Source organism: Pinus tabuliformis, chromosome J, assembly GCF_031772625.1.
Source record: "Pinus tabuliformis cultivar Carrire ecotype Pingquan chromosome J, CPIR1, whole genome shotgun sequence".
In the NCBI taxonomy this organism is placed as follows: Eukaryota; Viridiplantae; Streptophyta; class Pinopsida; order Pinales; family Pinaceae; genus Pinus; species Pinus tabuliformis.
Window position 1 is genome coordinate 677,698,878 of NC_142295.1, and position 16,336 is coordinate 677,715,213.

At 40.8% G+C, this 16,336-nt stretch overlaps 1 protein-coding gene across 2 annotated transcripts in view; it reads left to right on the forward strand.

Moving 5' to 3' along the window:
* LOC149228667 (endo-1,3;1,4-beta-D-glucanase-like) overlaps positions 1 to 16,336 on the forward strand; it is a 302,648-nt gene that overhangs the window by 82,438 nt on the left and 203,874 nt on the right. For both annotated transcript variants that reach the window (XM_089378319.1, XM_089378320.1), the window contains exon 2: positions 7,884 to 7,905. In XM_089378319.1, coding sequence (XP_089234445.1) covers positions 7,884 to 7,905 — 22 coding nt within the window. The remainder of the gene's footprint in view (positions 1 to 7,883; positions 7,906 to 16,336) is intronic.

Below are 16,336 nucleotides of genomic sequence, written 5' to 3' on the forward strand. Positions count from 1 at the left end.
AATTTTCCTCTGGAAGAATGACCCGTCCCAAGATCTAAATCTATAGCTTCAAATAGATTATGTGTTGAAGGAGGGCAGGAAGCCTCCTGGGATCTCCTTGACCTAGATCCTATTGGAATGCTGTTGCTATCTAAGGGTGGATTGGTGCTCTTCTTTGCTGCGAGCACTGTAAAAAAAGGATGTGATTGTCTGGGTAGTTTTTGGCCATGGCGGTGGCTTGAGAATGGAGGATCAGAGCAGTAGTGGCTCCCTATTAATCAATGCTAGGCACCACTGGTCCACATACTGAAAAAGGTGGAGAGTGTTTAGAGACTCCCTGAGGAGGAAATAGTATTAATGAGTCTGTGTTTTTGTGCATGGCCTTTCAATTTTCCTTCTCATAAGGAGTAATGTTAAGAAAGAAGTTTCTCAGACTCCACTTACAGTGATGCTTAGGATTCTCTCTTGTTTTCTTTTAAGGATACGATCATTATTAAAGCACCCCATTAAAGGAAGCTAGTTAGTTTTGTGCCTTTACATTCTATAGCTTGTCTTGGTCACTCATTAAGAGAAAAATACAATTCACATTTCCGTTATGTTATTGAAGCTGTCACAATGTAATTTTTCTTTGCAAAATCAAGCCTGTGCTTACTAGAATATATCAAAGTAACAAGAGGTTACCTCACTTTGATCTGAGAGCTTGTTTGACATTCTAGAGTGGCACGAGAAGTTTTTCTAAATATCATGCCCTAGCATTTGTGCCTGTGAGAGTAGAAAAATGTGGGGACGGCATTACCTCTGTGTGTGTACCCTGTTACCTGCCCAAAGTGGGTGACCCCATAGAATAGTTTTTCTTCTAGTCATCTCATCTAGCCAGCAACCAGCAGTCCTTGAGAGCCACCTAGTAGCCGGCGTGATGTGGTATTCGTATCTCCGACCCCTGCATCAGTGATATTTCCCTTGGCCCATTTGTCAGGATCACATTTTGGAAGGTGGGTTTCTGGTCAAAAGGTACTTTGTTCATTTTGCATTCGGGTGCTTGTGCTTGTTTGTATTTTGGGTATTTGGCATGGATTATGGGTGACCTGGAAGAAAGAAGGGGCTTGGCCGTAGTCTTGTTCCCTCACCTTAGATGGGGGGTTAATTTTCTATCCTAGTCTAGCAGGACCGCCTCTAATGGCTTATAGCTTTAGGAAGGGGCACGACTTAGGAACCCATGATTGAGATAGCATGTTCCATCTATCCCTCTTCCATACTTATCACTACTCTTTGCACATTATGAGCCCTTATCCCATCTTCCTTCTATGGGTCCACTTGTCTATTGGTTCATTGGAATCTAGCATGCCCCCTCCCCTTTTCCACATATTTGGGTCAGGCCTAGAAATGTTGCCCTGGGAGGTTGATGCAGCTAAAAGAAAAAGAAAAAGCATATAACGACCACAAGCAAGAAACAAAGGAAAAGAAAATTACTAAAATGCAAAAGATAGCCAAGACATTAATATTAGCACAAGGGCAAAAGCCAATCATGAGCTCTAGCCCTTATCATTATGGCTATCGACCGGTTCTTGAGGCAAATATTGCCCTCCCAACCCCTGGTGGGCGATGAACTGCCACACCACTAAGGGGGTAATCACTGCCACACATCATTCAAAGAATGCACTCATTCCCTAGAGCTTTGAGTAGTAATATCAAGAAAAATGAAGAAAAAAGAAAAGGCAACAAGAGGGGTGGTAAAAAAAGGTTGGGGTAACTCATGCATCCATGATTGCTCCCTCCTCACATCTATATGCCCAATATGTGGAATTCCTCATTATTACTACCCCTTTGGCCATGGCATTTGGCCTTGAGAGCCCTTCTCCCCTTCCATTCCATTGTTATTTATATGACACCTATTGATTAAAGTGAGGACTGAGGACTTGTCACTTCCCTTTGGGGGTTGGAAACGCCTAATAGGGTCGTCTATTAACCACTCCTACCTAGGGAGGTAACATTTTGATGTGACTAAGGCCTCGATTTTGGAAGAGAAGCCTTGTATGAAGTGTGACATCGCCCATTACTTGCGAGCTTGGTTCACTTAGATGCAAAAATGATTAAATGTACTTGATGTCATGAGTTGCAACATTGGATATTGCGTGTGAATGACAGGTGGTTCATTATGGGTTAGACAACTTAACTGGGGCCCAAGTCCACTAGAGGATCATATTGACGCCCACAGGTGAAGCGTTGAGAGACATGGGTCCTAGGAAATTCATAGAACATCATTTGCATTCATGGGCATCTTCAGCACACACCACTTATGCACTTTGTCCTATATTATTCATGGGATGATGCACTTGGACCAATTTGCCCCTAGCCGGCTTAGCACATGTACATGGTGTGGCAGCGGATCTAAGGCCCATATGAGGTTTGTCTTCTTCACTGAGACATGGGAGGGCTAACACCATCTTTGTTGCCCTCAACGTTGGAGTAGAGACAGATATTTAGCCACATGGAGACCCATGAGACCTAGTTAATGCCCCAAAACACATTTGGGGTGTTAGTTTTTGTAGTATCAGATGGTGTTCTAGTCTCAATAGTTGTCAGAGAGGCTAAGAAACAGTAGGACTCTAGAACCTAAAAAAGATTTAAGGAAAATCCACCTAGAGATGCCTTAAGTTAATTAATCAATAATTAAATTTTTGCTAAGTCTAACTTAGGGAAAATGATTAATTAACAGTAATTAATTAAGGAAGGTGAGATTTCTCTAGAAACTCACACGGATCAACTAGGAAATAATCTTAGCTATTGATTAAGTTTTAATCTTGGCTGTTGGAGTCCCACAGTGAGATTATAAGAAGTCGATGGGTAGATGGAGACACACACTTGAGATCAATTTCCTTGGGCAGTTCGACTTTCCAGAGAGCAACAACATTGTGTCGGAAGAGTTCGAGTCAGAGAGCGGACGCAAAGACAGAGAGGGGCAGAAGCAGTGAGTCCAAAGGAATTTTTCCGGTTTCAGAGAGTCAGAAAGAGGAGGCTGAGATTTTCTCCAGGACGCAGCACAGGGACTGTGCAGTTGCTTCAGAAGAGCAGTTCAATTTGGCTGAAGGGGAGGATGTTTTCTATTCCCGAGGCCAAGAAGATTTTCCAAAGAGCTAGAGAAACATTTTCCCAGTCAGCAGCAGGCAGGACGACTAGATTGGCAATTGTTTTAGGCAGTGCGTTTGGCAGGCAGCGCTAGGGTGACGCAGGGCTTGCATAGACCACTTGGACAATTAGCTTTACAGAGGTCAGGCAGTGTTGGGATTGCTTGGAGTGAGGGTAAAATTCCTCAGTAAATTGTTGCTACTATTTCTTTTGGGTAGATTCGCCACTTTGGCAACATTTATTCTACTCAGAATTTTCTCACTACTGCTTAATAACAAAAACCCTCAGATGTTGCACCGGTTTTCCCACATTGGGTTTTTTCGGGGATGTTTGTCCAAAAATAACGGTGTTATATTTTTGTGCGTGTGCCAATATTTTCTCAGTTTCCGGTTTATCTTCCATAGTATTTTTATTTGTGAAGATTGCAGTGTGATTAATTCATTGTTGCTGTTGCAATAAACTTCCAAATTAATTTATAGTTAGAAGAATTAATTCCAGTTGCTGCAATAGAATTTCAGTATTGAAATTTTCACATGGGGGTCAACAAGATGATTTGCACTGAGGCAGAGGGACCAAGCCATCTATCATGATTTTGGAGGCCCTCTAATATTCATTCGACACAAGAAGGCCTCTACGCATGCCCTCTAAAGGCCTACACATGCATGGCGTCAACATTTCAACCCTCTTTTGGAGATCTATTTTCATTTGTACATTGGTTATTAGGTCGGCGGCTTGGCCTTTGACCTAAAGGCTATTATTGCCCATCACTTTATGATTTAGGGGCTTGTAGGCTAAATTAGAGTTGTTAGGACTCATATATATTAGAGAGATGTCATTTCATTTCTCATCATCGTCACACTTGGATTTTAGCCTCCTTAGAGACTCACACTTGTTCTTTTCTTGGATTCTTGGATGATTGGATGCATTTTGATATTTGGAGCTGATTTTCGGACATCTTTTGGAGCTATTCTTGGCGTAATGGATGGATTTTCTTGCTAAATTGTCTTGTAAGTGCTCTATTGTTGAAGATCTCTCTTTTTCATGTTAAATGTATGGAATGAGTATTTCTAATCTATGCTAAATTGTGTCCTAATTGTTGATAGGTATCTATTGAATGCTAGTTAGAAGAAAGTTGCATGCATTTTTCAATCATGACATTCTAAGGAAGTATTGCAGTGGTGAAACTCTTAGAAGCTCTTCCCATAAACTTCCATTATTCCTTGAGTGGGTAAATGCTTGAAAATTGAGCTAGGGCATCAATTTTTAGCCTCCTTAAGAGTAGGATTGGCCAATCTTTGACATCCATGACTCCATACACCCAAGGGACAAGGCACTAGTCCAAGTCTTTGGTGATCATCCTAAAATTTTATCAAATTTTCTCTCTCTTTAAATTTCGGTCCTTTTAAGGCAAGGGCGGAAATCTAGGTCTTGGGGTGCAATTTTAGGGAGGATGTTTTTTGGTGATTTGAGAGCCTAAACATCAAGAGACAGGTCTAGGCTACCAAACCTACAATTTGGTGGGCATCCACAAATATCTTGCCCTAGGTGTCGCTGTAAGAGGAAATCCTAGTTTCTTTTCCCGTCAACTTGAGGACTTATTTGAGGGTTTCATGAGCCTTGGAATAATTGATTATCATTGTAAGAAACCCTTTCTCTATGGTCTTGACCTTGTGAACGCTTGTTTTCACTGAAAATCTCAAAACCCTAGGTTTTGAGCCTTCTTTTCTAGGGCTTTTCTTGGAGAGCAATTTGCTTCTTTAAAGCGTTGTACCTTTATCCTGCCTCTCTTTGAATGAGCCCTAGCTTGATCACTTTGTGCCTTATACCTAGCATATCTATTTTAAGTGATCCCCTTCCTATTAAGACTCCTCCCATTAGTGAAAGTCCATAAAGAGTAGGGGGTTTTGGCTAAGGTTACATTGGGCCTCTACCCCATTGTTGTTCCGCTGTCTAGGTTTTAGCCTGTAGGGTTTCCCTCTCCAAGGGCTGCTAGATTTTGCGGAAACATACCTTAGTGGTTAGCTACAATAACAAAAGTTTGTGGAGCTACTTGTTATTGATCAAACACTCTCTTGAAGAAAAGTCCTAACCTCACTCAATGGGGAAGCCTAAGGAAACTACCAATTGGTCACCACCTATCACCTAGTGACTCACTCCACTCTTTAGGTTTTGGAAATTTCAAAGCCAAGTGGTGATTTTCAATTAACCCTAGGCTTATTGTGAGTATGGGCTATGTCATAGGGTTTGTCGAATTTGAACCTTGAGGTTCGAAATTCGGCGAACCAAAAAAAAATAAATTCAAATTTGTTCAGGTTCGGTGAACCTGATAGTTGAACCTCAACGAATTCGAACCTGAAGGCGAACCTAAAGACGAACCTGAAGCCCAATTTTATAATTTTTTAAAATTTTGTGGGGGTTTGAGGCTAGATTTCGGGCAGTTTTTGTCAGTTGTTTTAAGGTTTATAAGAAAAACCATGGGAAACACATGGTTGTCTCTTGTTCCGCTTCCCACCAATTAGTTTCCCGCGATGGACTCTGGTTTGGCTTTATTTACCATGGTTGTCGATAGATTTTCACAAGCCAACTTTAGTATGAGACTATGAGTGTACTCGCTCTATTGTGCTCAGTGCTTCCGCTTGTCCCCACCGCCCAGAGTGTAAAGTTAATAGTGGTTGTGATTTGTGGCTCGTGGGTGCTCACTGCTACTCATATAGTTTTATTGATTGATTTTGTTTTTTTATTATTTTATGTCATATATATATATAGTTGAACTTAATGCTGAACCTCATACGAACCTCGTCGGAAAATTCGAATTCGAATCAAACTTAATTGTTTCCGAACTCGAATTCAAATCCGAACCATGTGACATAGAGTATGAGGGGAAACACCTAGGATTAGTTTCTACCTAACTAACTCACTGCAAAGGATGCTGATCTGAGATCTCAAGGATGCTCTCCAATGGTTGAAAAACGTAACCCAAATGGTCACTTCATGTGCAATTTTGAAGATTAACAATATGTGTGCAATGTTCTAAAAATATCATGACATGTAAAGCAGTTATATAATGTTCAATCAAGATAGCTCCGTAAAAATGCTCGCAGATTTGTCAATGACAGAAAATGAAAGATTAATCCGTCAGTACTCATTAATCATGTGGCCAACCATATATTTCATTTAACCACATTAGAACACATTCCACTAATAGTTACCTCAAATAAAATGATGTGAGTACTGGTTAAGAAATTAGTATAATGTGCCATGACCATAGAAAGACAATTATTGGAGAGAGTTGTGATCATTCATCATTTCATGTGAAATCAAAACCATTGTGAGAAGAGCATTATATCACTATGTTGTATGTAAAACAGGGTAGTAAAAAGGTCGAGAGAAATTTGTTCAACATTAAACCATTCGGATATCTATTTGTATACCATTCCACTTGGAAATAAATATGAGTCCCAAAAGTGTAATACTGATCAAATAAGCTTGAAATTTGACTAACAAAAAAAGTTATGGTTCACCATTTTAGGCTGGTTCAGTATGGAATGGGCCTGTTTTCTACAGTCTCGTATGCTGTGGCTAGGGACTGCCAAAAACTAAATTAAAAAAACACAATAATTTAGGTTATTTGCAAGCATAATATAGGTCCCTACTAACGCTATTTAAAGAGACCCTCCCTCCATTTCACTCACCCTAGTAATTAATGGTAATGTAGGGAGGCCCATACCCCATTGATCTCAGGAATAAAACAATTAATCGCAGATCTTTCTTTGTAAATGGTGCAAGTCTTTATACATATTCTGAAATTTTGTCAAAGACTGGTTTTAATTTCTAATATACATTTTGTCTAGTTGATATGGCTTGTTATTGGAGATACATCTCAATTATGTGTTTTACTAGTTTTGCACGTGCTATTTACACATTTTTTGGAGTTTGCATGATTGCTAATCTACTTGGCATTTTACTTATGAGGGGTTGTTTTAATAGTATAGACTAGGAGATCTTAATATATTAGCACATCATTAGTCGTGTAGCATTGCTATCTGGTCAACATGAAATGGGTTCTAAACTTCCACCTTTCAACATGAACTCAAAACATAGCTTGTAAGATCTTTAAGAATATGAATAACTTTTTTTTTGAGCTCCGGCTTTCTGTTGACATCATTGTACTTGGTAGTCCCATGGACCTACTCCAGTAGTCATTATTTGAACATTAATAAAATGACCTTATCTTATCTCACCTGAACAGAAACAAGGGATCTTAAAACAACAAAGTGCTATACAAGTGCCAATCTGGGCACACTCTTGGTTCTTTTGTTATCCGAACTTTAATGAAAAACTCAATTAGATTGATCTATGTAACTATACATCATAGTGGTTTACCAAACGAGATTTTCTTGTAGAAGCTTTTAGTTTTTTGAAGTGTTAAAATGCTTGCTTGAAGTTAACCTTAAATCTAGCATAGTAGTTTTTACAATTGTAAATGTGTTTTTATATTGATCCAATCTTATGCTTTTACACCTAATTAATTAATTGCCCTATATATTGTACATTCTTAAAATGGGGCAATAACTCATCAGTTGGTAGAAACTTGTTCTCATGGTGAAAATTCTCCATTTTTTAACTGCTTCCTTGTGGTCCCTTGCTTTAATTTCTGCTTTTTCTTTTGAGTGTATTCTAAAAGGTCTACTTGTAATTTTAGTACTTTTAGACTACCATAGCAATAAGTGTCCAAGCTAATAATAGTGCATTGTGTTTTGTTGTTTGTCTTACTGAAGGATATGAGGCCCTCAATTTGAGGTACTTGTCAAACTCTTGCTACTATTGAAATTCTATTTTCCTAGAATCTTTAATTCATTACCTTGCAATTTTTTACCACTAACACCCTTGGGAAGGCCAACTTTGAATGATCTTCGGGTATTACCAAATTTTGTAAACATTTTCTTAGAGAATACCTAGAAGGCCAGTTTGAGAATCTGATATAATTGAGTTAAGACTAGTTCCACATGAACCAAAACATCTGAGGTCTTAATAATCTTCTAATTTGATTAATGGCTTACATTTTGATTTCTAATGCTTCTTTTTGAAGACAGAGAAACAGATTCTGTTGACAACTAAATAGTGATCAAAATTAATGCAACGACAATAATGTATTTTGACTTTATGTTCGTACTTTGTCAGTACAGATAATCGTCTAAAATATTGACAATTATGAATAGCCTAAACTAGTTGCAAAATGCCAGAGTCTTTATTTGTGTGCTTGACTAGAAGTGATCATTTTCTCTCGTTTTAAGGCACTATTGTTAGATTAGTGTTATAATGGTCATATTTAATTCGGAGTTTTGTTAATGTACATTGAGTACTTTTGTTACACTGTTCCTTTATATAATAAGGTTAGGTGAGGTCATAACATGACTTAATTATGTAATTAATAAAATAAGATAGAAAATTGGCAGTACTTAAATTACACAGCATATGCATCTTTCCTTGTATATTGGGATATACCTCCATTCAACAATTAAGCAAGTTCATTTTCTCCCTCCTCAATTTCTTCCTACCTAGCATCTATGTGTATTTGTGTGTTGCTTTGACATGGTATTAGAGCCTTAGACAAATGGATTTAGGGAGAAGACATGATGAAGGGACTGAGGGACTTTAACACATAAATTGGAGGATTTGATCTTCGGTAGTGTGAGGCAATTCAACATAGAAAAGATAGGTTATATTTTTCAAGGCAGATGTTATGATCTTTGAATGTTCTTGTTACCGCTCAAACTAGCAGGGGTCCTAGGAGGGGATCCTAAAAGGGAAACTACTAGGTCAATGGCAACAATGGAGCGATAACTCACTGTCACCTCAGCTAAGGCTCCCTGCTCTTTACGGACTTTCATCGGTGGGAGGAGACCCGGTATAAAGGGGGAATCACTAGATAAATGAGTCAATAAGAGGATAAAGAGTGATTCCTAAGGCATATTCACAAGAGAGACTCAATTGTATGATTTGCTTGCTTGAGAAATAAGATGTAAGGTTCTCTAGGAAGGAACAAGGGGATTTCAAGGGCTAGGGTTTGCAGATAAGACATGTAAAAGAGATACCAAGTCCTAGAAATCCTTGTGAAAACTTGGTTTTCAAGTGGTCTTTGTGAAATTAGCTTCAATAAGTTGTGGGACCACACGGGACCAAGTGGACCCAAAATGAGGTCAAGTAAGGGGAATTGGTCACTCAAGGAGGGGCTTGACCTAATTATGGAAAAGAAGAGGATCAATGGGCAATTTTTTTTGGAATGGAATGCAATGATCCAAATGAGGTTGCTAGCCAAGGGAAATGTAGGGCAAGAAACTGTCCTTGAGCTAGGGCTTGCTATATCTCGAGATCCCACCATCGGATTTGCTTCAAATTTGGAGGGCCTTTGTGAAAATTCCTACACTCTGAAGGAACCCCTACTGCAGTAAATCTGAATCTACTTCACCTACTTGATTTTTAAATTACATTCATCAAGTTATTCTTCTTAATACTAAAGCAAATTACTGTTGCAACCTACACTAATTAAATATTTGATTTGCATGAAACAAAAATCAGAGCAAAGAACAAGATACATAGGACACACTTATTTTTGGACACAATAGTCCCCGGAAAAACCCAATGTGGGAAAATCAGTGCAACAGTTCTGAGGGTTTATTATTATGCAGGAGAAATATTTGAATGCAAATCTAGGATGCTCATATAACAATCCTTTACAGAGAAAATACTGGCGGAAAATCTGAGTGAGTTATACCTCCCTTCACCCGACATAATTTTGACTGATCCGGCACAAAACTGGCTAACCCTGTCTATTTCTGCGCTGGCTCTGCGTCAGCTCTCTTGGATGTTTCGACAGTTTCAATAGTTCCTGACAGTTTCGACAGTTCCCAATAGTTTTGAATTCTGCGTGACAGGCAGATTTTCTGCATCAGCTCTCCTGGCTACTGCACTAGCTTTGCATCAGCTCTCTTGGCTACTGCGCTGCCTCTGCGTCATCTTGCCTGGCCGTTTCGGCAGTTCTCGGCAGTTCTAACAGTTCCCAACAATTTCGGCAGTTCTGGATTCTGCGTGACAGACAACATTTTTGTGTCATCTCTCCCGGCTACTGCGATGCCTCTTTGCAAGCTCTCGCCGCCTCTCTGTCAATATTCTCCGGAAAGTCCTCTCGGATTCTCACTGCTCCTCTGCTGCAGAATGATCACTTGGTTCGAATTTCTCAGCTTTCTAGCCCCAAAAATCGAACTCTAGATCGATTCTATCCCTCTGTGTGTGTTTCCAAATGAACACCAAGCCTCCATTTTATAATTTTCCGATTTAGTCTTCAACGACTAAGATTAAGTCTGTAATCAACGGCTAATATTAAAACATGACTTGATCCGCCTTCTAGATCATTCTCACCCATATTTTGATTAATACACATTAATATTTTAATTTCCCTAAGTTTAGACTTAGGAACTCCATTAAAAATATTAATTATTTTAATAAAATACAATCCAGGTGGAATTTCACCAAACGGTTTCTGGTTCTTTAGAACTCATGTGCCTTAGCCTCTCCACCAAGTTTCCAGGCTAGAGCACTTTTGATGCTACCAAAAACTAACACTCCCTCTTAGCGAGGAAAGTGCTCTAGCAACAATGTCCACCTGCATGCTGCTCTGTTTCTGAAGCACCTCCTTTTTGCACTGTTGCTACCACCAACACTGTGTTGTTGCTGCTATTTTACTGCTGCCGATGACACTGCCACTACTGCATCTGTACTACAACTCCCTCTTTGCTAACACTACATCTGTACTGCAACTCAATTGTTGAGAGGAGCAACTGAAAAACATCCAAAATTAGCTGAACTTAACTGTGTTAAGCATAATACAATGAATGTTGGAATCTGACTGCTGCTGATTCTGACCCTCTGAATCTTTTGCACTGCTGCTAACTCCTGCACTGTGCCAACTGCACCGTTGCCAACCTTACTTTGCGCTCATCAGTCTCTGGTCCCAAGCCACTGCATCTGTCCTCCAAACACTGCACTGCATCACCTAACAATGAGTCCATCTCGCTACTGTTGAATCTTGGGCTCCGTAGCAAGGAATTGATCCAGGAGGTGGACTCCTCAAGGATCCCGCCCACATGTAGTCTTCCCGACTACAACTCAATATCGCCCCATCTCCCTCCTAGAGATGCGTGGGCACTCATGGCAAACTCATCCTCGTCAATCTTTGCTGAAGCAACCTTAGGATCATGTTTCTCATGCTTGTCCTTTTTCTTCAAAGGACACTGAGATGCATATTGGCCCATCTTGCCACAACTGAAACATTTCACCTTCGAAATGTCCTCCTTTCGCTTCGGCTTCTGCTGTCCCTTTGATGCTAGAGCTACGTTCTCCTCCTCCTCCTTGTCTTTGAGCCACTCCCATTGCTGCCACTAAGGTTGACCTCCACTAGGTCCCTCCTTAACTCCTCCTGTTGAAGAGCCACCCACATCTCCTCCCATGAAGGTAGTTTTTCTTTCCCAATATGCTTTGGACGAAAACCTGCCATTCATCTGAGACTCCATTCAGGGCTATCCTCGCCATCGCGGTTGGTTGAGGAGTGGACCCATTGCAACAAGTTGGTCTCTAGTGTCCTGAAGACGTTGAAGATAGAGGTTCACCCCATCTCCTTTCCGCATCAAAGTCCGCTGCAACTTCTGCTCCAAATACATCTTTCGCTGTTCGGAAGAGCCTTCATATAGAGAAGATGGAGCTTCCCACATCTCCCGGGCTGTATCCTTGCCTTGCAAGTGTGAGACCACATGATCTCGAACTCCATCGAGAATGAGCCTCTTTGCCTTCCTCTGCTCGGCCTTGTACTTCTTCTTTTGATCATTGTCAGTAGGAACAACCACAACACTCTTGACATAGGCCTCGAGATCATATTCCTCCAGAACAACTAAGATTCTGGTCTTTCATATGACATAGTTGGAGGCTCCGTCCAACCTGTCCTGATCTTTGAGCCCATGTAATGCCATCTCACCCAACTGTCGAACTGACTCCTCTAGTCATTGCTTAACACTGCGCAGCTGCTCAGCAAGTGAGAAATTCGAACATTCTAGCAGGAAGTTCTTTGAGAAGAAACTTCCCCTTGTATATGTCTTCGTTTTTTTCCACCGAATTTCTGCCCTGGCAGAAACTGTGCCCTTCAAGCACTGCACTGAGGCTATGCATCACTCCCTCTGCCTCTGCAAACTCACAAACTGGAAATCGTACCTCTTTATTGTCTCACTCAGAGAGAGATTTCCTCGTATCTGCTTCCCGACAAGGACTGCACAAGGGGATTCGAATTGCTGCCAAGTGTAGCTTTTAGCCTCACTGCTCAACACTGGATCTGCTCTTCCTGTTTCAAAATCAATCTGTTGATACCATGTGAAAATTCCTACACTCTGAAGGAACCCCTACTGCAATCTGAATTTACTTCACCTACTTGATTTTTAAATTACATTCATCAAGTTATTCTTTTGAATACTAAAGAAAATTACTTCTGCAGCCTACACTAATTAACTATTTGATTTACATGGAACAAGAAACTGAGAAAAGAACAAGATACATAGGACACACTTATTTTTGGACACAATAGTCCCTGGAAAAACCCAATGCGGGAAAACAGGTGCAACAGTTCTGAGGGTTTATTATTATGCAGGAGAAATATCTAAATGCAAATCTAGGATGCTCATTTAGCAATCCTTTACAGAGAAAATACTGGCAGAAAATCTGAGTAAGTTTTACCTCACTTCATCTGGGAGAATTCTGGCTGATCTGGGACAAGACTAGCTAACCCCGACTGTTTCTGCGCTAGTTCCGCGTCAGCCTTGCATTACGTTCTCTACTGTCTGCGTTATCTCTCCCAGCAGGTCCGGCAGTTCCTAGCAGTTCCAACAGTTCTGGATTCTGTGTGACAGGCAACTTTTCTGCGTCAGCTCTCCCGGCTACTGCACTGCCTCAGCGTCAACTCTCCTAATTGTTCCTGTAGTTCCGACAGTTCTTGGCAGTTTGGGCTTCTTCGACAGTTCTAGATTCTGTGTGATAGGCAACTTTTCTACGTCATCTCTCCCGGCTACTGCCCTGCCTCTTTGCAAGCTCTCTCTGCCTCTCTGTCAGTATTCTCTGAAAAGTCCTCCTCCCAGATTCTCACTGTCCCTCTACTGCAGAATGATCACTTAGTTCGAATTTCTCAGCTTCCTAGCCCCCGAACTCTAGATCAATTCTCTCCCTCTGTGTGTGTTTCCAAATGAACCCCAAGCCTCCATTTTATACTTTTCCTGTTGAGTCTTCAACGGTCGAGATTAAGTCTCTAATCAACGGCTAAGATTAAAGCATGGCTTGATCTGCCTTCTAGATCATTCTCACCCATACTTTGATTAATACCAATTAATATTTTAATTTCCCTAAGTTTAGAGTTAGGAACTCCATTAAAAATATTAATTATTTTAATAAAACACAATCCAGGTGGAATTTCACCAAACGGTTTCTAGGTTCTTCAGAACTCATGTGCTTTAGCCTCTCCACCAATTTTCCAGGCTAGAGCACTTCCGATGCTACCAAAAACTAATAGCCTCTACAACAAACTTTAACGTAGTTGTGGACCAAAAATCGAAGTATTTGGATGGTTATATTATGAGATAATTGATGCCCTAGGTGATCTATGTAGGATAGGCCTAGAAAAAGAAGGAGGTGAAAAGAATAAGCATTGAAAATGATCACCAGTGGAGGATCAATGCCTGATCCTTTGGGAGAAATGGAGTCAAGGAGATTCCAATGCTTGGGATGATTTCATTTAGTCAAGGAGGCCTCTAGAACAATTTCGCATGGCAATTAGGGCATGGGACAATTGCTTCAAGGTCTTTACACTTCAATATGCAATATATGATGACTTATCAAGATAAAATTTCGACAAAATATCTCTAGGAATATTCACTTATTCATACATGGCCCATGACATGATGCAATGCTATAAAAAGACAAATTTCCACAATTTCACATAAGAAAAGCAGTAAATTTCAGCCTAGTATAGCGAAAATCCCCAACAACATGCATGTGACATAAGAAAATGACAAAATAGCATTAAAAGAGTACTTACATGTAAGAAAAAGTATATCCAATCATCATTATATGCCAATAGTGAAGCTCCAAGACAAAAATGAAGAGATCCAAACATCAAAATTCATCCATTCATCCAATTTCGTCCTCCAAAAAGAATAGCGAAAATCTCACAAGAGAGAATGATCTAATCCAAGTGATGATGATCAAAATATTCATCATACTTGTATTTATACACTTCTTAATGAATTCGATTAGGCCTAATTTAGCCCCTAACATAAAATGATGTGCATAATAAAAGAACTTTTGGTGACAACCCCACCAAATAGCTCAATAATGTAAAGATAAGCCTCTCAAGAGGGTCGAATGATCAACAAGGTGAGTCCTTGGGACTTTGAGGAGGCCTAATGAAGTCCAAGGGGTGCCATGATTTAGAAATTGACTCCAAACATAGTGGACAAGGGGTTGGCCCCTTGTTTTCTAGTCAAGAACCTGTGATGCTCCCAAGTGGGTGTTGGGGCACAAGGACATCCTCATGGGCCTCCAAATGGATTAAATATGCTTGTAGAGCATACGTAAGGGCTGGAGTAATGACATAAGCCCTCCCTCTTAAATGGGAGGCATCCTGGAACATCTGTCAAGTGTATGGTGCAACTGTGGAGCCAACTGGGCATGGTGGACTAGGTGCATTATCCTCATCCAAAAGTTGGAACACGAGCAATCAATGAACATTGCTGGGGATCCATGAAGTAATATCTGCTATGGCGGAGGTCCATGGCTCTCAACGCTCACCCTACAAGTGCCAATGTGGCCCTCTGGAGGGTTAGGACTTCGTATAGGGAGACCAAGCCCCAAATGAAGACCCACCTGCAATCATGCATAAGATCCAATACATTCCCTTGCCCTCTAATACAACAAATCATTAGAATAATCAAGTAATAATGCTTACAAATCATGGGATCAATGGGGACACTTCTTGGTGGCATGCCCTTCCATAGTAGGCTTTGGCATGTACAAGTGTCGCCAAATTCAATAGGGGGTTAACCAAGGACCCTATTAGGTGGTTTCAACCTCTAAAGGGGGGGCATGTCCATGATACATCCTTTAAGAGGTAGGTGGCTAATGATATAATAATGGAATGGAGTGGGGATCAGGGGAATCATCCTGACCACATGTTAAGGTGCACAGGTAGCTATAATAAAGGAAGCCCACACCTGGGTATATAAGTGTAGGATGGAGCAAATCACAGTACATGAGTTACCCCGACCTTTCTTCTTCCACCCTTTTTCATATGCCTTTTACCTTTGATTGATTTTTCTTCATAACTGCTCGGGGTTCTAGGGGATGGAGAGCATGATGTGTAATATGTAGCAGTGGATACCCCCTTAAGGTGAGGTGGTTCATTGCCCACCAGGGGTTGGGACAATCATGGGTTCCTTAATGATAGAGGGGGCTCATCTAGGGCCCATAAGAACCAAGGTTATGGCCATGGATAAGGGGTAGAGCTCATGTTTGGCTTTTGCCCACGTGCTAACTTTGTATGTCCCAACCATCTTTTGCATTTTGTGGTACATTTCCTATTGAGAGTGGCCAAATTATTCTTTTTATTTTCTATCTAGCTGCATCAACCTTCAGGGCATTGTTCCAAGCCCAACCTAAGGTGTGGGCAAGGGGGGAACGAGAGGCTAACTCGGTGTGGACCTAGTGGACCTGGATGGGAAAATAGATGAATGGGGCTCAAATAAGTGGAAAGAGAGCAATGTAGGTGGGGTTGGGAAGCGGGACCACGCAACCAAAATCGGGATTTCCCTTGTAGTGCCAACCCTAGAGCTAATGGCCAGTAGAAGGGATCCCACGGGACTAGGATACAAGGATAACCACAAAACTAGGCAATGGAGGCAAGAATACAAACCTAACCTACGCTTTCTGTCGAATCCCCCCACCAATTCATGCCCAGAAGTGTCCATGATAAGTAAGGAAAACTACTCAACTATACCAATGAAAAGCCATACCTTTGGGGTCGGGAGGCCCACCTTCAAATATACATTCATAACATATGGGCGACGGACCACATGGTTGGCTCAGTTGGCGGAGAAAATGGCACATCAAGCTATTTCGGGGCTGCAAGGGGTTGCTAGCTACC